At 39.3% G+C, this 24634-nt stretch overlaps 1 protein-coding gene across 2 annotated transcripts in view; it reads left to right on the top strand.

Moving 5' to 3' along the window:
* Nucleotides 1-24634, top strand: part of LOC122447587 (ATP-binding cassette sub-family C member 4-like) — a 405286-nt gene that overhangs the window by 322087 nt on the left and 58565 nt on the right. Inside the window, exons 20-21 of one of the 2 annotated variants that reach the window (XM_043478282.1) lie at nucleotides 67-146; nucleotides 14196-14346. The exons of the other annotated variant lie outside the window; for it this stretch is intronic. Coding sequence (XP_043334217.1) covers nucleotides 67-146; nucleotides 14196-14346 — 231 coding nt within the window. The remainder of the gene's footprint in view (nucleotides 1-66; nucleotides 147-14195; nucleotides 14347-24634) is intronic. 2 annotated transcript variants of the gene reach the window in all.

Genomic DNA, 24634 nt, shown 5'->3' with positions numbered 1-24634 from the left:
ATGAATTATTTCTCTTAAAGCTCTTATCTGAGAAAATGAGTCATTTCTTGTGTCCTCTTCTTGCAGGAAGAATTTTGAATCGTTTCTCCAAAGACATTGGGCATATGGATGACTTACTGCCCCTGATATTTCAAGATTTCATCCAGGTAACAAAACAGTCCTGTCAGAGTTCTCGCAGGGAAGAGCAAAGTGCCTGTTTCTCAAGGCCTTTTTTTTTTTTTTTTCCAGTGGGTTTTGTCATACATTGATATGAATCAGCCATGGATTTACATGTATTCCCAATCCCGATCCCCCCTCCCACCTCCCTCTCCACCCGATTCACAGAGGCTGAGGGTGGGCTTTCAGCCTGGTGATGTGTCCTGTTATCTTCAATAAGAGACTGTGTTTATAAGAGAAAGATGTGGCTGTGATTGGGAGGCTGAGTTAACATGAGTGACACCTGGGGCAGGAGTGGCTCTACAGTCATGTCAAGGTTAGTCTGAAGCAGCAACATGCTGGATGAGTGGTTCTCCCTCTGCCTTCCAGGTGTCTGATGTGGATTCCCTTTACTCTGAGCATATTTCATGACAGAAACAAGCATCTTTCATGGAAAGATAGCCTAGATAAACTAAATTATGCATTGATTTACCACAGAGGACAAATATTTACTGCACCATTTTATTTGGATAAAACCACATGTGGTTACTTAGAAAGAAAAGATTGGTAAAAATAATACTTTAACTAGGATAATGTTGTTGTTTAGTCACTGAGTCATGTCTGACTCTTTTGTGACCCCATGGACTGTAGCCTGCCAGGCTCCTCTGTCCATGGGCTTTCTCAGGCAAGAATACTGGAGTGACTAGCCATTCCCTTCTCCAGGGGATCTTCCTGAGCCAGGGATCAAACCCACGTCTCCTTCATTGTCAGGCCAATTCTTTACCACTGAGCGACCTGGGATGCCCAACAGGGACAATAGAGAGCAGTTATTGAAAATACAAAGGCTTTAAGCCAGTAATTTGACTATGGGATCAAAGTTATCTCAGAAAATGTCTTGTTCATTTTTGGTTGGCAGTTTTTCTTTTTACATGCTGATTGCTCTGTCTTAAGGTTTCTTAGGAAAAAAAAAAGAAATCTAGCCTTCTATCTAGCCTTTGTTTTGTCTGTGAACTTGAGTTTCTGAAGAATGATGTAGGGTCATCTCAGTTCTCTTCTCTTCATTCAGCATTGTTGCTCATGTGTGGTGTTTTTTTCTATTTAATTCTATGTGCTTTTCAGTGATTAAGCCTGTGGGGAACTTTCTTTTTCTTTCCAAGTGTTAATTTTAGAAATGAAAGGAGTTTATCAAAAGTTGTACACGGAAATACAGCATTGAGCATCTGAATGCAAACAGCCTATAAGCAAAGGCTTCTGTTGTTTACTAATGAGAAGTGAGCTGAGATTCAGAGGCAGAGGACTTTTACTGCCCCCCCAAAAAAAAATTATGATTTTTTTTCTTTTCTGCAAACTTGCTTTATGAATGTGTCCTGCTGGCTTTAGCTTCGTAATTTATCCCCAGAAGCAATCTTTCCCAAAAAACATTGTCACATTTTGACAGTGATTGTGAATTACTTTGAAAAGATATTGTGAATGGTACTGTTTCTTTGCTATAGCAAGCTAGATCAAACCCAATCAAGGTTGGGTTTCCACTGTGTGCTTAGCTCATGGTTAGTTACCAGTCAGAATCAGAATTCATCACATTTTTGCATGATCATATAGAGGGACAGGGATCGATGCTACCTGATTTCAGTAGCAAACATTTTCATTAATGAGGAGAGAACATTCTAGTCTCACTGATTTCCAGGCCTGGCTTTCCTATTATTTTACCTTTTTAGAAAATGATGCACCTTGCAGTAACTTTTGTGTATGGAAGAGTAGTTAGTGGTTGAGGTTTATATTTTCCAGTCATCCTGGCCACATTTGTTAAATGACTTTCTTACATTGAATTGGCACTTTGGTTATAAATCCTTTGAATCTATGCAAGGAGGTCTGTGTCTGTATACTTTATTTTGTTCCACTAATATGTTTATCCTTATATCAATACTGCAATCTTGGTTATTGTATATTTTCATAAGAGATGAAACCCATAGTCTAAGTCCTCTAACTCTGTACTCCTTTGTCAAGGTTGTTTTTATCATCCTGGATTCTTTTCTGTGTAAATTTTAGAAGCCTTTCAATTTTTTTCCCATAAAAGCCCACTGATAATTTTATTAATATTTCCTTTTAACTGTAGATAATTTGAGGAATCTAAGTCTTAACAATGTTGAATCTGCAACTGTAAATGTGGTATCTCTCTCCGCTTATTTAGGTATTGTTTGATTTTAGAAATGTTTCATAATTTTGAATATAGACATCTTACACTTCTCTGGTTAAATGTATTTATGCATATTTGCTTTTTCACTGTATTATTGGATTTTTAAACATTTATTTATTTATTTTTGCCTGTGCTGGGTCTCTGTTGCTATCTATGCGTGGGCTTTTTCTAGTTGCTATGCATGGGCTTCTCACTGTGGTAGTTTCTCTTATTGCCGAGCATGGTCTGTAGGGCACATGGTCTTCAGTAGCTGCAGCGTGCAGCTTCAGTAGTTGCAGCCCGCTGGTTCTAGAGCATGGGCTCAGTAGGTGTGACCATGGGTTTAGTTGCTCCTTGTTATGTGGAATCTTTCAGAACCAGGGATTGAACCCATGTGTCCTGCTTTGGCAGGTAGATTCTTATCCATTTGGACCACCAGGGAAGTCCTATTAGTTTTTCTTTTAATACCATTATTCTACTTCTTGTTGCTAGTCTAGAAATATGGTTGATTTATTTATGAATTCACTTTGCTTTGCCTGGAGTTTGTGGTGGTATTTTTTTGTTTGTTTTTTTAATTCTGTAGAATTTTGTACACATACAATCATGTCAGCTGTAAATAATGACAGTTTTGTTTCTTCATTTCCAGTATTTATGACTCTTATTTCCTTTTCTTGACTTGTAGCTAGACCTTCCAGTACAGCGTTTTTTTTTTTTTTTTCCGGTACAGTGTTGAATAGAAATGATTATATAAGACAATCTTGTACTCTTAGGGCAAAATCTTTCAGTATTTCTTCATTACAAATGATATTAACTACAATTTTTAAGATAGATATCTGTTATCAGATTGAAAACATTTCCTTAATTCCTCGATTGCCAAGAATTTTGCTTTTTTTTTTTTTCTAGTGAAGAATAGGTGTTGAATTTGGACAAATACTTTTTCTACATCTCTTCAGATAATCATGTGATTATTTATCTTAACTCTTTTAATATGAATTATAGTGATTGGTATTTGAAGATTAAACTTTCATTCCTTGAATAAACTTTGCTTGGTCAAAATGTAGCCTCTTTTTTATGCATTGCTGTATGTAGTTTGTTAATATTTTGTCAAGAATTTTTGTATCTGTTGTTTGTGAAGGATATTGGTCTGTAATTTACTTTTCTTAAAATATTTTGTCAGCTTTTGGTATTAGAATTATGCAGGCCTCACGAGTAAACATGGGAAAAGTTCTTATTTTGTGATGGTCATTGAAGTGTCAACTTGACCACACTACATTCCCCAGTTATTCAATCAAAAAATGATCTCTGTGTTGCTCTGTAGGTATTTTATAGATGTGATTAAAGTCCATAATCAGTTTATTTTAAGTAAGGGCAATTATCTTGGATAGTTCCATGGACACAGTTAATTGTTAATTGAAATTAACAATTTCAGTTAATTAACACAGTTCAGTTAATTGAAATGCCCTAAGAGCTACAGCTTCCCTAAAGAAAAAAAAATTCTTCCTGTGGATAACAGCATCAGCTTCTGCCCAAGAATTCCAGCCTGTCCTTTGTAACAGCCAGCCCTGAGGATTCTGGACTTGCCTAGCCAAGTCTGATTGTGGAGTATTATCTTTTTTTTGTTGTTAGATTCAATTCATTAGTATGCTGTATTATTTTCTTTTGATTCATGTTAATGGTAAATTTTCCCTTCGTTTTTTTTCTTTTACATTTCATGGTGCTTTCAAAGAACTAGGCTTTGTGTTTGTTGAGGTTTTTGCTTATAAGTTAGTTTTTTATTTCATTCAGGTCTACTTTTTTTCTTATTTCTATTCTTATGCATATATATGCTGAATTTTTGAATTATAAGATGGATCTGAAAACCCTTGACTTTTAGCTTTTTTAAAAAACTTTTTTTCAAAAAAATTTAATTTTTTTGGAGTATAGTTAATTTACAGTGTTGTGTTAGTTTCAGGTATACAGCAAAGTGATTCGGTTATACATATATTCATTCTTTTTTTAGATTCTTTTCTCATATAGATTACCACAGAATATTGGGTAGAGTTCTCTGTGCCATTATTTTTAAGGTATGCTTTGTAAAATTAGCAAATAAATGGATTCCAGTCTTGAATTTTGTAATAAACTTGAATCCTGACAAAAGGTAGAAAGGAAGCTATTAATTAATGATACACTGAACACGAAGGAGGAAGTGCACCATGTTTCCCTAATCCTTTCTGTTGTGCTGGTTAACAGACTATAAATCAAACCCACCTTTCACTCTTCAGTTGAGTTAGCTGTGTTCTCAATTGTGAGCTAACTGAAGAATATACAGGTCCCAGAGTTGGTGTGGTTGTGAAAAGATACAAAGCAGCCAAATGAGGGGTGAAGAGTGTGGTTAGTGTATCCCAAGGAAAGGACAAGTTTAGAAAAGCTTAGTCTTAGGGATTGTATAGATCTCAGCATACTAATAAGACACCCCAGTGTTTTATAATGTTCTGATTTAACAGAGTTAATCAAGGTGGGTGAGATCAAAGCAAACAGGGGTGATAAAGCAAGGATCTGGGAACCAGAGCTGATCTCTGAACCTAATGAGACGTGCAGGGTACCATATCAGCTTACATGCAGGTTCAATACTGACCCTAGGTTAGTGTTACAATTAGGAGCTTACCTTTAAAAGCCTTCCATGTTTTCTTTTTGCTTCTATTCATCCTGTAATTGAAGGGTAATGAGTATCATTGCATAGGAATTACATTTTATTTCTTAATTCTTTCAGAATTTCAGGTAGTCTGTTCAGCCTTGTAACGCATCCACAAGAATTTTGTGTTAGCCAACAGCACAATCTATGTGATAGTCTTTTCATTGACAGGTTATTTTTTATCTCTTATATTTGCAGAATAAATGGATAGAAGACTCTCACCTACACCCACATCAATAAACCACTGATTAAAACTAGTCATCATTTTTCCTCTTTAAATCACAAGGAAATCATGTCTTGTTTTCTTACCAAGAAGTGACTCTTGCTTGTTTATTGTACTTAAGTTATATCTTTTGCAAAATCGATGATAGTGTAGAGTAATCTGGATGATTTGTAACTACCATAACTTGAAACAGAGTTCTTAAGAGTCTGACTGCAGAATTAAAATCTCAGAAATTCTTTTGAGGTGTTAGCAGTCTTAATGATCCTGATTCTGTTTTTTAATACTGTAAACAAATAATAAAAGTACTACCTACTGATTAAATAGATATTTCACATTGAACCTAATATAAGTATAAAAGCAAGCAAGAAAGAATTTACATAAAAATGTGTTGCGCTTTATCGCTCAGTATGTCCAACACTTTGCGATCCCATGGACTGTAGCCCACCAGGCTCCTCTGTCCACGGTAATTTTCCAGGCAAGAATACTGGAGTGGGTTCCCATGCCCTCCTCCAGGGGATCTTCCCAACCCAGGGATCAAACCCAGGTCTCCCGCATTGCAGGCAGGTTCTTTATTGTTTGAGCCATCAGGGAAGCTCTCATGTAAGAATGGAGTGAGCCAAAACTATGGATAGCATATTTATTTGCATAAAATAAGGAGAATATATTTTTACTACTGTTTATAGAAAACATGTTCTTTGGCACAAGCTTCATACAGAATGTCAGGAACAAAATCCCTTGGAATTAAGTTTAAAGTTACATGTAGGTAGATACCTAGGAATTTCTATAGGACTGTTAGCAGTTTGGAAATTAAATGCCAAGGAGGCAAACAGGTCCTTATATTTCAAACTGTGACTGAGAAAGGAATATGTTAAAATCTGCAGTGTTAGTGTACAGTGTTAACTCTACATGTAGAAACTTCCTGGTGAAATTTTAACATTTTCATTATCAGCCAAATATAGATGTTAACCATTTAAACTACTCAGTCTCTTTTTGTGTCCTTGGGGTTTGTGGGATTATAACTCATCATTCTTATAAAGAAAGATTTTTCTTTTTCTTTTTTAAAGTACAGTTCTTAAATTGACACATTAGTGTGTTCCATTAATGAGCATTTTTAGGATCTTTTAATGATCAGTCTGCTCTCTGAACTGAGCAGGCCGTTACTACCTAATTAGCTGGGAATCTAGAACTGGTCCCCTCATGCGAGAGACCAGATATGACCTCAAGAAACCCAACAAAATTAGAAAATACAGACAGAAGGGAAAATACATAAAAGAGGAGTATGTTTAGATATTAATTTTTAAAATGTGGATTTTATCTCTATATGTGATACAGTATCAGGCAGAAAGTAAAAGAACAGACTTGGGGTCAAAATGACAGAATTATCTGAATTTGGGCAAATCAATAAACCTCTCTGAGCATCACTGCAAAGTTTCCTACTTTGTAAATGGAGAGGATAATCCTTCCTACTCATACTGATGTGAGAATGAGATTAAATAAAGCCTGTGAAATACCTGTAACATGGGATTCATGATAAGCCTTATGAAATGTCATCTGTTAATGGTATTTAGGTGTGTTGGGTAACCATCCTTTCTTTGCTTGTTGGCTAGATCTAGAGAATTGTGGAACTTCTGTGTAATGAGAAAATTTGTCATGGCCTCTAGCAATAAAAAAGCTTGTTTTAGAAAAGGTAGAGGAATCAGAGATCAAATTGCCAACATCTGATGGATCATCAAAAAAGCACGAGAGTTCCAGAAAAACATCAACTTCTGCTTTATTGACTATGCCAAAGCCTTTGACTGTGTGGATCACAATAAACTGTGGAAAATTCTGAAAGAGATGGGCATACCAGACCACCTGACCCAGCTCTTGAGAAACCTGTATGCAGGTCAGGAAGCAACAGTTAGAACTGGACATGGAACAACAGACTGGTTCCAAGTAGGAAAAGAAGTACGTCAAGGCTGTATATTGTCACTCTGCTTATTTAACTTATATATGGAGTACATCATGAGAAACACTGGGCTGGAGGAAGCACAAGCTGGAATCAAGATTGCTTGGAGAAATATCAATAACCTCAGATATGCAGATGACATCACCTTATGGCAGAAAGTGAAGAAGAACTAAAGAGCTTCTTGATGAAAGTGAAAGAGGAGAGTGAAAAAGTTGGTTTAAAGCTCAACATTCAGAAAACTAAGATCATGGCATCCGGTCCCATCACTTCATGGCAGACAGATGGGGAAACAGTGGAAACAGTAGCTGACTTTATTTTTCTGGGCTCCAAAATCACCACAGATGGTGATTGCAGCCATGAAATTAAAAGATGCTTACTCCTTGGAAGTAAAGTTATGACCAACCTAGACAGCATATTGAAAAGCAGAGACATTATTTTGCCAACAAAGGTCTGTCTAGTCAAGGCTATGACCAGTGCGTTCTCTTTGCAAAACTCTATTAGCCTTTGGCCTGCTTCATTCTGCACTCCAAGGCCAAATTTGCCTGTTACTCCAGGTGTTTCTTGACTTCCTACTTTTGCATTCCAGTCCCGTATAATGAAAAGGACATCTCTTTTGGGTGTTAGTTCTAAATGGTCTTGTAGGTCTTCATAGAACCGTTCAACTTCAGCTTCTTCAGTGTTACTGGTTGGGGCATAGGCTTGGATTACCATGATATTGAATGGTTTGCCTTGGAAACAAACAGAGGTCATTCTGTTGTTTTTGAGATTGCATCCAAGTACTGCATTTCGGACTCTTGACTGTTGACTATGATGGCTACTCCATTTCTTCTAAGGGATTCCTGCCCACAGTAATAGATATAATGGTCATCTGAGTTAAATTCACCCATTCCAGTCCATTTTAGTTCACTGATTCCTAGAATGTCAACATTCATTCTTGACATCTCCTGTTTGACCACTTCCAATTTGCCTTGATTCATGGACCTAATATTCCCGGTTCCTATGCAATATTGCTCTTTACAGCATCGGACCTTGCTTCTATCACCAGTCCCATCCACAACTGGGTCTTGTTTTTGCTTTGGCTCCATCCCTTCATTCTTTCTGGAGTTATTTCTCCACTGATCTCCAGGAGCATGTTTGGCACCTACTGACCTGGGGAGTTCATCTTTCAGTATCCTATCATTTTGCCTTGTCATACTGTTCATGGGGTTCTCAAGGCAAGAATACTGAAGTGGTTTGCCATTCCCTTCTCCAGTGGACCACATTCTGTCAGACCTCTCCACCATGACCCGACCATCTTGGGTGGCCCCACATGGCATGGCTTAGTTTCATTGAGTTAGACAAGACTGTGGTCCTGTGATCAGACTGGCTACTTTTCTGTGATTATGGTTTTAGTGTGTCTGCCCTCTGATGCCCTCTGGCAATACCTACCGTCTTACTTGGGTTTCTCTTACCTTGGATGTGGGGTATCTCTTCACGGCTGCTCCAGCAAAGCGCAGCCGCTGCTCCTTACCTTGGACGAGGGTTATTTTCTCACGGCCGCCCCTCCTGACCTTGAATGTGGAGTAGCTCCTCTCAGCCCTCCTGCGCCCACGCAGCAGCCGCTCCTTGGAGGTGGGAGTACGTCAAGGCTGTATATTGTCACCCTGCTTATTTAACTTACATGCAGAGTACATCATGAGAAATGCTAGGCTAGAAGAAGCATAAGCCGGAATCAAGATTGCTGGGAGAAATATCAATAGCTTCAGATATGCAGATGACACCACCCTTATGGCAGAAAGTGAAGAGGAATTAAAAAGCCTCTTGATGAAAGTGAAAGAGGAGAGTGAAAAAGTTGGCTTAAAGCTCAACATTCAGAAAACTAAAATCATGGCATCTGATCCCATCACCTCATGGGAAATAGATGGGGAGACAATGGAAACAGTGTCACACTTTTGTTTTTTTGGGCTCCAAAATCACTGCAGATGGTGACTGCAGTCATGAAATTAAAAGACGCTTGCTCCTTGGAAGGAAAGTTATGACCAACCTAGATAGCATATTAAAAAGCAGAGACATTACTTTGCCAGCAAAGGTCCATCTGGTCAGGGCTATGGTTTTTCCAGTGGTCATGTATGGATGTGAGAGTTAGAGTGTGAAGAAAGTTGAGCGCCGAAAAATTGATGCTTTTGAACTGTGGTGTTGGAGAAGATTCTTGAGACTGCAAGGAGACTGCAAGTCCAAGTCCCTTGGACTGCAAGGCGAGCCACCCAGTCCATCCTAAAGGAGATAAGTCCTGGGTGTTCATTGGATGGACTGATGCTGAGGCTGAAACTCCAATACTTTGGCCACCTCATGTGAAGAGTTGACTCATTGGAAAAGACCCTGATGCTTGGAGGGACTGGGGGCAGGAGGAGAAGGGGACAACAGAGGATGAGATGGCTGGATGGCATCACCGACTCGACGGGCATGAGTTTGAGTAAACTCCGGGAGTTCGTGATGGACAGAGAGGCCTGGCGTGCTGCGATTCATGAGGTCGCAAAGAGTCGGACATGGCTGAGTGACTGAAGTGAACTGAACTGAACTAGCAGTAAAGCAAGGTCTTATTTTTCAATTTTTTGGTTGGGCACATTTTTTAAACATTAACATTTACACAAGTGTTATTTTCTTTGCTGTTTTTTAATATACTGTTTTTAATATGCTGTTTTTCTATATACTTCATGTACAATTCATTTAGATGCCAGTGTGGCTTGTCATAAACAGCTGCTCATAGCACAGCATCCTTTCAGAGGATGAAAGGTGCTCATGAGACTTCCTTCCATAGGTGGTGGTAACATTTTCTCTACCTTATTCATCCTGATGTCCTAACTAGGCTACTTACCTGCATCAAGAATGCTGAACCTGGAGTGGACACATTGAATTTCCTGAGATTCACAAGTTTACAAAATCTAGATTTTGTACTTCCACTGGTATCAATATACCAATTCCTGGTGCATAAAATAGAAAATGTGAAATTGATCTTCTCTTTGACTATATTGAATAATCTGATTTGGTTTTGTTGATCCAGAGGTCCACCACTTTCCCCCTTAGTCACCCATAAATGCTCAGGAGTTTCAAAGCAGTAAATCTGCACCAATAAAAAGGATAACTGGAAAGAGAAGAAGTATATAGAATAAGAAAAGAACCATCTCAAAAATGTTACTTGCTGCCATATCCCTAAGTATATCAATCTTTGGAAGGTCTAAAATTAGGTAGATAATACAGACAGGAGAGAAATTGTAGTCATGAAGTATACTGGTCGTGTTATTTTAAAATTGCATCTTCAAACAAAATGGACCTCAGATACATTTTTCACTGTGACCAAAGAAAAGCCACAATCACTTTGGTACATGTCACATCATTACCACATCTAGGCCTTGTGGTTCAGATGGTAAAGAATCTGCCTGCAGTGCGAGAAACCTGGGTTTGATCCCTGGGTTGGGAAGATCCCCTAGAGAAGGGAAAGGCTACCCACTCCAGTATTCTGGACTAGAGAATTCCATGGACTGTATAGTCCATGGGGTCACAAGGAGTTGGACATGACTGAGCGACTTTCACTAAACTAAACTAAAGGAAAAATAACACCTGCTCTGATATGTCCTTGGACGTATCAGCTCTTCTAGTGGTTAGAGTGAGTGATCTCTTGGGGTGCAATGTCATGAGTTTCTTAAGATTCTTTGGGTCCATAAGTCTTTGAATACCTCCTCCCTCCTCCCCTGACTTCTGGCATCCAGAACACACTGAAGGGTGATAATGATGGAGTTAGAGTTTTTATTTGTTACGTATGAACTAGTTAGCACTTTATGTGCATTACCTCATTTAATTCCTACCACCATCCTTTTATGTTGTTGGTATATCCCAGTTTTTACTAAGGTTGAGAGTGAAGTATAGAGTCTTACTCTCCCTGTTTATTCAAGAAGGTTAGCCCTAAGCCCTGTCTTAGCACAATACTGGGCTAGTGGAATTTCCCTTTCAGATGTAGGTTCTCATTCTCTACAAACTAAAGAATTTTTCTGAATTATGAAAAATCACCATTTTCTCTCAAGTGAAGATTTAATCTAAGAATTTTTTTTATTTGTTCATGTGGATTCATAGACTTTGGATAGAATTTCCCAACTGGTGTGCTCCAAATGGGAAATATATAAAAATAATTATTCTCCTTATATTGAGGGGCATCAGGACTTGGGTCACTCTGGGGTCAGTATGGTTTTTTCTATGTACCCATCATTGTCTCTGTGCCTGTGTGACAGAAGTACAGAAACACTGTCCATGGTGATGTGGGCCATCAGGTGGGCCTGGAATCCAATCAGTTGGGGGAATTGTGTGTGTATCTTGAGTCGGACTTTTTGAAATTCCTGGCAGTGTCTGAGAAAGAAATGAGATTGGCTTCAAGGAAGCATAATAGAATCTTTTGTTTCCTTCTGAGATGTTGATTTTTTTCTTAGATGCTATTTTCATCTTCTACAAACTTCTATAAGGGATTTGAGATGGCTGGCAATAAAAGATTCACAAGTCTATATATGTATAAATGTAAACCCATACACTATATATGTGTATATATGTATATGTATAATATCCAATCCACAATGAGGGTGGCTATAGTATTACCTACAAGTATAAATAAACCTGTTAGAGACATCCTCTGAATTACTTCAGAATTTAGGGTCATGAAATCTGAAGGACCTAACCTAACTAGGGAGCTTCTGAGAGCATTAATAATGGGTCTTCAGTGGGTACCTAAGGAAGAAACATTAGCACAGGCCCCTGTGGAGTCCTTCATTTTGATCTTACCTCTGCTTCCCAGGTTACGTGCCAGGCTGGGTTAGTCATAAAAGGCCCTCACCTGGGGAGAGCCAGATCATTGAAACTGGTAGATGTTGTCCAAATGATGCGGGTCTGCTAAAAAACTGTAATTTGGATTTTTCCCTGGTTGACATTTTAGCAGGGTTTTTTGATAACCAACAATGGCAAGCCAAGTGACTAAAGACCAGACATTGCAGGAGCTGGAAGGACCCCACCCCATGAGCGTAGAGGGTCCAGCATGGTGGGATACACAGTTAATGCAGTGGCTGTAAGAAATCATTCATCTGTAGGTCTAATAGGAGAGAGGTCAGACAGCCCTATTTTTCTCCACTTATGATTGGAATTTATTCCTTCAGAATCCCGTCCTCTTCACTCTGAGTTTCATATTGATACCATGGCAGAGATGGGGAAAAACAGGAAAGGCACATGGGTATCCATCCAGAAAATGCAGTTTGGTTCCCAAGGGCTCCTGGGCACAGAGTCATGGTTCTGGACGTTTCCTCCTCCTCTCAGGTTCCTCCTGCCTGCAGCTGTGGCTCTAGGATTCTCTGAGTACAAACTGCTCCTGTCTTTCTCCATGACCTGCAGTCCTTCCCTGGAAAACCACTTACCCTCCTAGCTTCATGTATTATCTGTAAATGAAAATGAAGTTTTTGCTTTTCTCATTCAGAAGATGGTTGTGAAGAACTTCTGAGAAAACTGATCAGGAAGAGCTGTGAAATGATAACCTGAGTCTCTGTGATACAGACATTACCCCCCTAATCCGTCCCTCAGAGACGTGCTGGGGCCAGCTGCCCTGGATGACAAGGTGGGGAGGCTCTGAGGTGGTATGTGTGGGATGCAGGTGATGGTGGTGCTGAGAGGACACAGAACAACTGGTGTTAATTTGGGCAAACATCTTAACCTAATCCCACCTCCTTTTTGGTCAAAATCTCCATCAACTGTGATTACCACCTACAAATTATTCATGCCACTCTTTCTATTTGTTAAACCAGTCTGTAAATTTCAGTCCTAAGTCTTCTCAGAATTGTCTAAGAATTTTCAGGTATTCCTCTCTGTGTTTCCCTAGCACTCAGTACCATGTTCAGATCGCCATGGATTTGTATCCATCTGAGATCATAAACTCCAGAGGCCTTGGCCTAAGCCATATGAATCTGCATGTCTCCACCACCCCACCTTGCTCTCATAGCAAGCAGATACTAAGTATTGATCGTATTCTTATTGCCTGAAGCTGCCCACCACGGTATCATACTTTCCCTGATAAAGATTCATGCTTATATCAGCATCAACCAATGATCTGTAGAACAAGACTATTCTCCAAGATAAAATCATCTCACAGATGACATGATAATTAAGTGAATGTTCATGGAACTTTTAGCACAACACCTTGTGTATTGTAAATGCCTGGTAAATGGTGTCTGCTGTTGTTATAATCACTAACCTTTGAAATGTACATTTTATATACTTAGCACAATGAAAGAAAGTTGGCTGTATGTTGGGGGAAAGCTTAAACATGTCATAAAGTCTCATGACATGGGCTTCCCGGCTCCATGACTTATACTTTGCAGTGTCCATCAGGTTTTCCTCTCCCTGGACCTCAGTGTCTCCATCTGTAAAGCGAGATAATACTGTTACTAGGTAGAGCTTTTGTGAGGATAAACGAGTTAATGCATGTGAAATATCAAATGTTCAGCCCTGAACACAGTCAGCACTCAGTAAATGTTAACTATGGATAGAAAACCAAGAAAGAGGAATTCCCACTTCCAAAGGTCAATATTTTAATTTTTTCCTACATTTCTGGACCCTGAATTTGTAATTAACCACTTCTTTATCCCTACATGTATAGCTGAGGCTTCCGGATTCCTCATCTTTGATGCCTGCTCGCTCATCCCTCCAGTAACACCTGCTGACTCATGATAGTTTGGGATTCAGCTCCTACTCTCTAAACCTCAAATATTCTCATCTGTTAAAGATAGTACTGACTGCCACATAGGGTTACTGAGTGTATCACAAGAGTGGATACCTAGAAAGTTCTTATCAGAGTATTTGGCTCACGCAATAAACATCATGAGGACCACCTATAATTTTATCTCTTTGGATGGAAAAGCATTTCTTGCTGTTCCAACAAGTCTTTCAAGGAAAGGAGTTCAATCCTAACAACACAAACCATTAAAGTTTATCTTTGAAAAGTATCCTCGACATGGATTTCTCTGTATTTTCGTTATTTCAGATGTTTCTACTTGTGATTGGTGTGGTGGGTGTGATGGTGGCTACAATTCCTTGGATGGCTATACCTGTGATTCCCCTTGGCATCATTTTCTTTGTTCTCCGACGATATTTCTTACAGACGTCACGAGATGTGAAACGCCTGGAATCCACAAGTGAGTACTAGGGCTCTCAGGTTGGGAGGGCAGTGCAGGCTGGCCTCCATTTTTGCTGTAATGAACTACACCCCTGAAATTCTGCAGATTCTTTCTTCTTGAATTTCTCACTAAGTTAACATTAGGTAATTAAATATATGACCACTGAGTCAGTGTGGCCCTTAAGGCAAATGGACCTGTGTCAGTTCCAGTTTGGATCTTAGGACAGGGAATATAAGCATCATGAGGGCAGGGACTGTTTCTGTCTGGTTCATGATATACTTCCTAACACAGAGTATCCAGCCTATAAATTTCTTAAAAATAAGGTATTTCATCATGTTGGAACTAAGCAGCAGGAAAATAGAGAATTTTTCTTCTCCTGAAGTTACCAGAAATGACAAGGAAAGGAAACAATTAGGAAAAGGAAAGGAGACATCAGGAAATATATGTCAGAACTGATATATTTGAAAAATACATTCTTTTACATGTTCATGTAAGTTGCAGTTGTTAAATGTATTGAAAAGATAAGTGCTATTATTTTCAGCTTTGCTCTTTATCATCACCAGTATTTGGGGATACCACAGTGTGGTCCCCCATTTTTCTAAACTACTCATATAAATAGTGCTGAAAATAATCCCCTAGGAGAACATAGGAGGGGGATATGTTCAGTATGCATCTGGTCTATTACCCCATTCAACTTTCTAGTTTTAAAATAATGGGGAACAGGGATTTTTCTGGTGGTCCTATGGTTAAGAGTCTGCACTTCACTGTAGGGGCCACAGCTTCAGTCCCTGATCGAGTAACTAAGATCTTGCATGGTGCAGCCAAAAAAATTAGAATAATGAAGAACACATTCTATGATTAATCATTCTATAGGTAATCACAGATTATGAAATAATTGAATTTATCTCATTATTAATATATATATTTCATCAATATTAAAACAAAAAATAATAAGGAAAATAGAATTGCTATATATTTCTTAAAAAGTTATAAGAACTATAGACGAAAAGATGAGGAGGGAAGATGTTTGTATCAGAGACCTCAACCATGAATAATTATTGCAAATTAATACCAACTTAACCTTCTAGATACCAAACCAAGTAGAGAAGCATATTAAGTCCCATGGTTCTTTGTATCTACTAATGGAAAAAATTCTCAATTCATCCAATCAAAGAAGCTTTTTTCATTGTGACATTTGCATGTTTTGTTTTTATAGTAAACACTTAAGAGGTATTTATTCTAATTATTTGTGAAAAGGATAGTGATCATCAGTTTCATAAAAGCTATATTTAAAAAATTCAGTCATCAAGAGAATCAGCTAAAGTTGTATAAAGTCCATTTTTGTGAAATGTTTGGATGGATGGGTAGCAGTAGAGCCCAGATGTGTGTAACATTGTGCTGATGTGACCTGGGGAGGCAGTAGAGGGAGTGATGAACTCCATCCAGTCCTCTGTATAGACAAGGCTTCAGAGATTTTATGATTTGAGACTGCCCATGAAATTCAGTCAGTCAGCAGTCTTGTTGCAAAGCAGGTCTCTGGTACCTTCAAAGAGGGGTCGTTCCAGAAGGAACATTTGACAGAGAGTTTTGCTTGGGGCAAGAGCCATTTCCCATCACATGGAAGTGGAGTGAAGGACACCTCTTGAGTCTTTTTTCCAAAAGCAGTACAGGATTTTCTCAGTGTTTGTTCTGGGGAGTTTGAGAACTTTGGCATCATCCCTGTGGAATATTGGGACTCTTTACACCCTGAGATTGCAACAAGTTAGACAATAAATTCAGTCTAGATACCCACTTGGAGAAGGAAATGGCACCCCACTCCAGTGTCCTTGCCTAGAGAATCCTGTGGACAGAGGAGCCTGGTGGGCTGCTGTCTATGGGGCCGCACAGAGTCGGACATGACTGAAGCGACTTAGCAGCAGCAGTAGCAGATATCCACTCCTCCATGCCCCAGGTAACCACGTGTGGTGGCCAGTTGGTTAGAATTGTGTGTGTTCTCTCTCTAGGTGGTGGGTCTGTGCCTTAAACGATGACACTGCTGTTTTCTCTAAATAGTGACATAGTATATCTTAAGGTCCCTGCTGGAGCCACCAGCAAAAGGAAGGAGATCTGACTTCTGTGGCCAGAAAGCACAAACCTGCTTCATCCCTGTGCTCGGAAGGACCACTGACATCCTGAGGTTTAGTTTCAGATTCTACTGCCTAAGTTCCCCTGGAAGCTTAGGCTGACATGTTTATCTTAATGATATACTGGCAGCTGATTATAATGGGGTTTGGGGGGCACATTTTTGCAAAGGTGAGCATAACAGTGGTCAGTCATGGACAAGTACATAAAAGCAGGATGGCATTTGGTTGCCTTTTTCTAGCCAGCTTTTTACTTTTGGCAGTGCCTGAATGATGAAGCCATATTCAAATTCTGTCTGAAAGTGCTATGATTAGTAATGTCTGCCATGGTCATTGTTAGGGTAGGGTTAGCACGTGTAGCAGGTGTATCAGGACCATGGATCCTCAAGTCTGCTGTTTTAAGGGTTCCTCATGCTGGATTCTCAGATGTGCAGTAATGGCTAAGAGTGTTGATATTAGCTGAGTAAGATTTGGAGGTTTTCTGAACATAATAATAATATCTTGCATAATATTAATAAATCAATAATAATATATTAATAATACAACAATAATATAATTATAATAATTTTGGGGGGAAAATATGCATCATCACTCATGAGCATCCTTAATCCTGATTATTCTCTCTCTGAGACACTACTATTGTGATTAAGCACAGCCTTGGAAGTAAGGCATGGTTGACTATCAGCACCCAGGTTTATCACTAATGTGGATCAATATACTTAATCCTGGGCAGACAGTTCCCTTAATCCCTCAGTCTCTGGAGTTTTCATGAGGATTTATTGAATTGATGCTTGTAAAGTGCTTGGTGGCCACTACTAAAGGCACTAGAACCTTGAACATAAAGGAATTAAGAACTTATTCACAACTAGCAGGTCTCACATAGCTTGAATGATAACCTAGCAGCAGGAGTGTCAGCCTGGGGTTCCCTGGCCTGGGAAGATCTGCAATCATTGTGGGGTGTGTCTCTAAGTGTCCTCAAGGTTGTGGAAAACACAGCTGTCAGTCATATGACCTGTAGGGTTACACACATCTGTGACTGCAGACTGACGCCATGGATGTTACATATTCTGCTTCAGAACAGCTAGCTCAGTGTTTTTGAGAAAAAGGATGTTGTTACATTGAGCAAGGTAATGAAAGGTTGTTCCTGAACGATACGACGCCGGGATTCTTGGCCTCTGGAGGAGATGAATTCAATCCGGGGCCAGAGATGAGGCTGGATCGCTCAGAGCTTTTGTGTAATAAAGTTTTATTAAAGTATAAAGGAGATAGAGAAAGCTTCTGACATAGGCATCAGAAGGGGGCAAAAGAGTACCCGCCTTGTAGTCTTTAGCTGTATGTTACATAGTCACTCACAGTCTGTTAATGAAAAGAAAGGAGTGTCATGAAATTTAGAATGGCCCCAGATAATTCATCCCTGGCCATAAAACGATTGACTTGAATCTTATAGAAGGGCAGAATACCAACAAATACTTTTGTTTACATAGATTAGGGGAACAATACCTGAGTAAGTAAGTTAGGCTGTTTGGCAGAACCAACTTGAAGATAGAGTCTAGGGTACATTAACATAGCTTAAGACAACATTTCCATAAGAAAAAGAAATGTATTCCTTAACTCAAGGTTTGAGAGTAGTTAGCTTCAGGTGAGACCAGGTGTCATGGCAACACAGCATTTTAAGAGAAACCTCCTTTTAAATTTGTATAGAGAAGGAAAAACATATTGCTGGTTTGTTTCTTCCTGCCGCTTAAGAGATAAAAATGTCATGAAAAGATGCTCAACGTCACTCATTATTAGAGAAATGCAAATCAAAACCACAATGAGGTACCATTACACACCAGTCAGGATGGCTACTATCCAAAAGTCGACAAGCAATAAATGCTGGAGAGGGTGTGGAGAAAAGGGAACCCTCTTACACTGTTCGTGGGAATGCAAACTAGTACAGCCGCTATGGAAAACAGTGTGGAGATTTCTTAAAAAACTGGAAATAGAACTGCCCTATGACCCAGCAATCCCACTTCTGGGCATACACACGGAGGAAACCAGATCTGAAAGAGACACGTGCACCCCAATGTTCATCACAGCACTGATTATAATAGCCAGGACATGGAAGCAACCTAGATGCCCATCAGCAGATGAATGGATAAGGAAGCTGTGGTACATATACACCATGGAATATTACTCAGCCGTTAAAAAGAATTCCTTTGAATCAGTTGTAATGAGATGGATGAAACTGGAGCCCATTATACAGAGTGAAGTAAGCCAGAAAGATAAAGAACATTACAGCATACTAACACATATATTTGGAATTCAGAAAGATGGTAACGATAACCCTATATGCAAAACAGAAAAAGAGACACAGAAGTACAGAACACACTTTTGAACTCTGTGGGAGAAGGTGAGGATGGGATGTTTCGAAAGAACAGCATGTATATTATCTATGGTGAAACAGATCACCAGCCCAGGTGGGATGCATGAGACAAGTGCTTGGGCCTGGTGCACTGGGGAGACCCAGAGGAATCGGGTGGAGAGGGAGGTGGGAGAGGGGATCGGGATGGGGAATACGTGTAACTCTATGGCTGATTCATATCAATGTATGACAAAACCCACTGAAATGTTGTGAAGTAATTAGCCTCCAACTAATGAAAAAAAAAAAAAAAGTCTGGCACTTGCAGCCTCTTTCCTCCATTTGGAGACCCCCTGGCCTTCCTGCCTGTTACCCTCTCAGTAAGATCAAAGCCTTGACATCCCCTCTACCCCTGTACTAGTTAATTGTCTTTGCAGACACTCCATTTCACTCATTCTGGCATCCTGCTTAGCCCTAAATGAGGTTTGAAAGAAACAGGATGGCCTTTCACAGGTCCTGATTCCCTCTGACCTGCTGTTACTCTTGGGTTTGAGGTGAGGTAGGTGATGGGGTGTTTCCTTCCCTGGTGTTCAAGGCTGAGATGACACCTGGTTTCTAAAGTCAGCCCCACCCTCCATCCCTGCTGGAGAGATGGAGATCAGCTTTGATTTCCTGACAAGAGAAGCGGGTGAGGGAGGCCATGCTGGAGAGTTCACTCCAGTATCCCCCTGGGGGAACAGCCATGTCTACTTCCTCCTCAGAAGCCTTGTCTGTGATGAACAGTGTTGACATCATAACGTTTGCTCTGGAAATGAGAGCCTGGTTCTAGTGAGTTCTACACACTCCTTAGAGCTGGACTCTCGGCATCCTCCTGATAGGATGATGGGCCCCAGAATTTACCTGTGTCATCCCTGTGAGTACCCTGCTTCCAGACTGACTGGGTTCTGGGGGTGAGTTGTGACACCTGCTTGGGTGCAGAAAAGACCTTTCTAATTTGGAGCAGGAGCTCAGTCTGTGTTCATGTTGCTTTTATAAGTGCAAAGTTATAGGAAAGTAAAATAAATAGTTAAATGAAGAGAGAGCAGCGTGGATGTTGGAATGAAAACACAGGTTCACAATCGGATGATCAAAAACACCACCGAATCACTTTAGGCTCTGTGCCTGAATTAAGTACAAAGGGGAAATGTTAGAAAATGTCACTGTTCAGAGAAGGTGTTTTCCCTATATTAGTTTCACAGATGAGGCCTCTAACAGTTAAGGTTCCTGGTCAGATGTCCCAGGTGGAAAGAGCCCCAGGGTTGGGTGGATGGTCAGCCAGCCCCCAGCCCAGAGCTTCTCACCCTCTCTAAGCCCTAGTGTCTCACAGGAGGAAACGTGCTCCTTCCTTATAGAACCGGGGACACTGAGCACAGGAGGAGGTTCTGTATCTTTGCTTGTTTGTGCCCCAGCCACCCCTCCACCCCCACACACACACCTGCAGTGCCTGTGTGCACATTCGTACTGAATGAACCATTCAGATGCCAGGCTAAGGAGAGAGGACTTGAAAACATTTTAGAGTTTACCCCCTTGATACTTTTTTTTTTTTTTTCCATTTATTTTTATTCGTTGGAGGCTAATTACTTTTCAATATTGTAGTGGTTTTTGCCATACATTGACATGAATCAGCCATGGATTTACATGTATTCCCCATCCCGATCCCCCCTCCCACCTCCCTCTCCACCCGATCCCTCTGGGTCTTCCCAGTGCACCAGTCCCCAAGCACTTGTCTCATGCATCCAACCTGGGCTGGTGAACTGTTTCCCCTTGATAATATACATGTTTCCATGCTGTTCTCTCAAAACATCCCACCCTCGCCTTCTCCCACAGAGTCCAAAAGTCTGTTCTGTATATCTGTGTCTCTTTTTCTGTTTTGCATATAGGGTTATCGTTACCATCTTTCTAAATTCCATATATATGTGTTAGTATGCTGTAATGGTCTTTATCTTTCTGGCTTACTTCACTCTTTATAATGGGCTCCAGTTTCATCCATCTCATTACAACTGATTCAAATGAATTCTTTTTAATGGCTGAGTAATATTCCATGGTGTATATGTACCACAGCTTCCTTATCCATTCATCTGCTGATGGGCATCTAGGTTGCTTCCGTGTCCTGGCTATTATAATCAGTGCTGTGATGAACATTGGGGTGCACGTGTCTCTTTCAGATCTGGTTTCCTCCCGTGTGTATGCCAAGGAGTGGGATTGCTGGGTCATAAGGCAGTTCTAGTTCCAGTTTTTTAAGGAATTTCCACACTGTTCTCCATAGCGGCTGTACTAGTTTGCATTCCCACCAACAGTGTAAGAGGGTTCCCTTTTCTCCACACCCTCTCCAGCATTTATTGCTTGTCGACTTTTGGATAGCAGCCATCCTGACTGGCGTGTAATGGTACCTCATTGTGGTTTTGATTTGCATTTCTCTGATAATGAGTGATGTGGAGCATCTTTTCATGTGTTTGTTAGCCATCTGTATGTCTTCTTTGGAGAAATGTCTGTTTAGTTCTTTGGCCCATTTTTTGATTGGGTCATTTATTTTTCCGGAATTGAGCTTCAGGTGTTGCTTGTATATTTTTGAGATTAATCCTTTGTCTGTTGCTTCGTTTGCTATTATTTTATCCCAATCTGAGGGTTGTCTTTTTACCTTGTGTATAGTTTCCTTTGTTATGCAAAAGCTTTTAAGGTTAATTAGGTCCCATTTGTTCATTTTTGCTTTTATTTCCAATATTCTGGGAGGTGGGTCATAAAGGATCTTCTGTGATTTATGTAGAGAGTGTTTTGCCTATGTTCTCCTCTAGGAATTTTATAGTTTCTGGTCTTACATTTAGATCTTTAATCCATTTTGAATTTATTTTTGTGTATGGTGTTAGAAAGTGTTCTAGTTTCATTCTTTTACAAGTAGTTGACCAGTTTTCCCAGCACCACTTGTTAAAGAGGTTGTCTTTTTCCACTGTATAGTCTTGCCTCCTTTCTTGAAGATAATGTGTCCATAGGTTCATGGATTTATCTCTGGGCTTCTATTCTGTTCCATTGATCTATATTTCTGTCTTTGTGCCAGTACCACACTGTCTTGATGACTGTGGCTTTGTAGTGGAGCCTGAAGTCAGGCAGGTTGATTCCTCCAGTTCCATTCTTCTTTCTCAAGATTACTTTGGCTATTCGAGGTTTTTTGTATTTCCACAAAAATTGTGAAATTATTTGTTCTAGTTCTGTGAAAAATACCGTTGGTAGCTTGATAGGGATTGCATTGAATCTATAGATGGCTTTGGGTAGAATAGCCATTTTGACGATATTGATTCTTCCAATCCATGAGCATGGTATGTTTCTCCATCTGTTTGTGTCCTCTTTGATTTCTTTCATCAGTGTTTTATAGTTTTCTATGTATAGGTCTTTTGTTTCTTTAGGTAGATATCCTCCTAAGTATTTTATTCTTTTTATTGCAATGGTGAATAGTATTGTTTCCTTAATTTCTCTTTCTGTTTTCTCATTATTAGTGTGTAGGAATGGAAGGGATTTTTGTGTGTTAATTTTATATCCTGCAACTTTACTATAGTCATTGATTAGCTCTAGTAATTTTCTGGTAGTGTCTTTAGGGTTTTCTATGTAGAGGATCATGTCATCTGCAAACAGTGAGAGTTTCAATTCTTCTTTTCCTATCTGGATTCCTTTTACTTCTTTTTCTGCTCTGAATGCTGTGGTCAAAACTTCCAAAACTATGTTGAATAGTAGTGGTGAGAGTGGGCACCCTTGTCTTGTTCCTGACTTTAAGGGAAATGCTTTCAATTTTTTACCATTGAGGGTAAAGCTTGCTGTGGGTTTGTCATATATAGCTTTTATTATGTTGGGGTATGTTCCTTCTATTCCTGCTTTCTGGAGAGTTTTAATCATAAATGGATGTTGAATTTTGTCAAAGGCTTTCTCTGCATCTATTGAGATAATCGTATGGTTTTTATCTTTCAATTTGTTAATGTGGTGTATTACATTGATTGATTTGCGGATATTAAAGAAAACTTGCATTCCTGGGATAAAGCCTACTTGGTCATGATGTATGATCTTTTTAATATGTTGTTGGATTCTGTTTGCTAGAATTTTGTTAAGGATTTTTGCATCTATGTTCATCAGTGATATTGGCCTGTAGTTTTCTTTTTTTGGTGGCATCTTTGTCTGGTTTTGGAATTAGGGTGATGTTGGCCTCATAGAATGAGTTTGGAATTTTACCTTCTTCTGCAATTTTCTGGAAGAGTTTGAGTAAGATAGGTGCTAGCTCTTCTCTAAATTTTTGGTAGAATTCAGCTGTGAAGCCATCTGGTCCTCAGCTTTTGTTTGCTGGAAGATTTCTGATTATAGTTTTGATTTCCGTGCTTGTGATGGGTCTGTTAAGATCTTCTATTTTTTCCTGGTTCAGTTTTGAAAAGTTATACTTTTCTAAGAATTTGTCCATTTCATCCAAGTTGTCCATTTTATTGGCATAGAGCTGCTGGTATTAGTCTCTTATGATCCTTTGTATTTCAGTGTTGTCTGTTGTGATCTCTCCATTTTCATGTCTAATTTTGTTGACTTGGTTCTTCTCCCTTTGTTTCTTGATGAGTCTGGCTAACGGTTTGTCAATTTTATTTACCTTTTCAAAAAACCAGCTTTTAGCTTTGTTGATTTTTGTTGTGGTCGCTTTTGTTTCTTTTGCATATAATTCTGCCCTAATTTTTAAGATTTCCTTCCTTCTACTAACCCTGGGGTTCTTCATTTCTGCCTTTTCTAGTTGCTTTAGGTGTAGAATTAGGTTATTTATTTGACTTTTTCTTGTTTCTTGAGGTAAGCCTGTATTGCTATGAACCTTCCCCTTAGCACTGCTTTTAAAGTGTCCCATAGGTTTTGGGTTGTTGTATTTTCATTTTCATTTGTTCTATGCATATTTTTATTTCTTTTTTGATTTCTTCTCTGATTTTTTGGTTATTCAGAAGTGTGTTATTTAGCCTCCATATGTTTGAATTTTTAATAATTTTTTTCCCATAATTGAGATCTAATCTGACTGCACTGTGGTCAGAAAAGATGACTGGAATGATTTAAATTTTTTGAATTTACCAAGGCTAGATTTATGGCCCAGGATGTGATCTATTCTGGAGAAGGTTCCTTATGCACTTGAGAAAAAGGTGAAATTGATTGTTTTGGGGTGAAATGTCCTATAGATATCAATTAGGTCTAGCTGGTCCATTGTGTCATTTGAAGTTTGTGTTTCCTTGTTAATTTTCTGTTTAGTTGATCTATCGATAGTTGTGAGTGGGGTATTAAAGTCTCCCACTATTATTGTGTTACTATTAATTTCCTCTTTCATACTCGTTAGCATTTGCCTTACATATTGTGGTGCTCCTATGTTGGGTGCATATATATTTCTAATTGTTATATCTTCTTTTTGGATTGATCCTTTGATCATTATGTAGTGTCCTTCTTTGTCTCTTTTCACAGCCTTTATTTTAAAGTCTATTTTTATCTGATATGAGTATTGCGACTCCTGCTTTCTTTTGGTCTCCATTTGCGTGAAATATTTTTTTCCAGCCCTTCACTTTTAGTCTGTATGTGTTCCTTGTTTTGAGGTGGGTCTCTTGTAGACAGCATATATAGGGGTCTTGTTTTTGTATCCATTAAGTCAGTCTTTGTCTTTTGGTTGGGGCATTCAACCCATTTACATTTAAGGTAATTATTGATAGGTATGGTCCCATTGCCATTTACTTTGTTGTTTTGGGTTCACGTTTATACAGCCTTTCTGTGTTTCCTGTCTAGAGAAGATCCTTTAGCATTTGTTGAAGAGCTGGTTTGG

The sequence above is a fragment of the Cervus canadensis genome, chromosome 9 (assembly GCF_019320065.1).
Source record: "Cervus canadensis isolate Bull #8, Minnesota chromosome 9, ASM1932006v1, whole genome shotgun sequence".
NCBI lineage: Eukaryota > Metazoa > Chordata > Mammalia > Artiodactyla > Cervidae > Cervus > Cervus canadensis.
The sequence above is the reverse complement of the archived record's forward strand: the minus strand, read 5'-3'. Positions and strand labels throughout refer to the sequence as shown.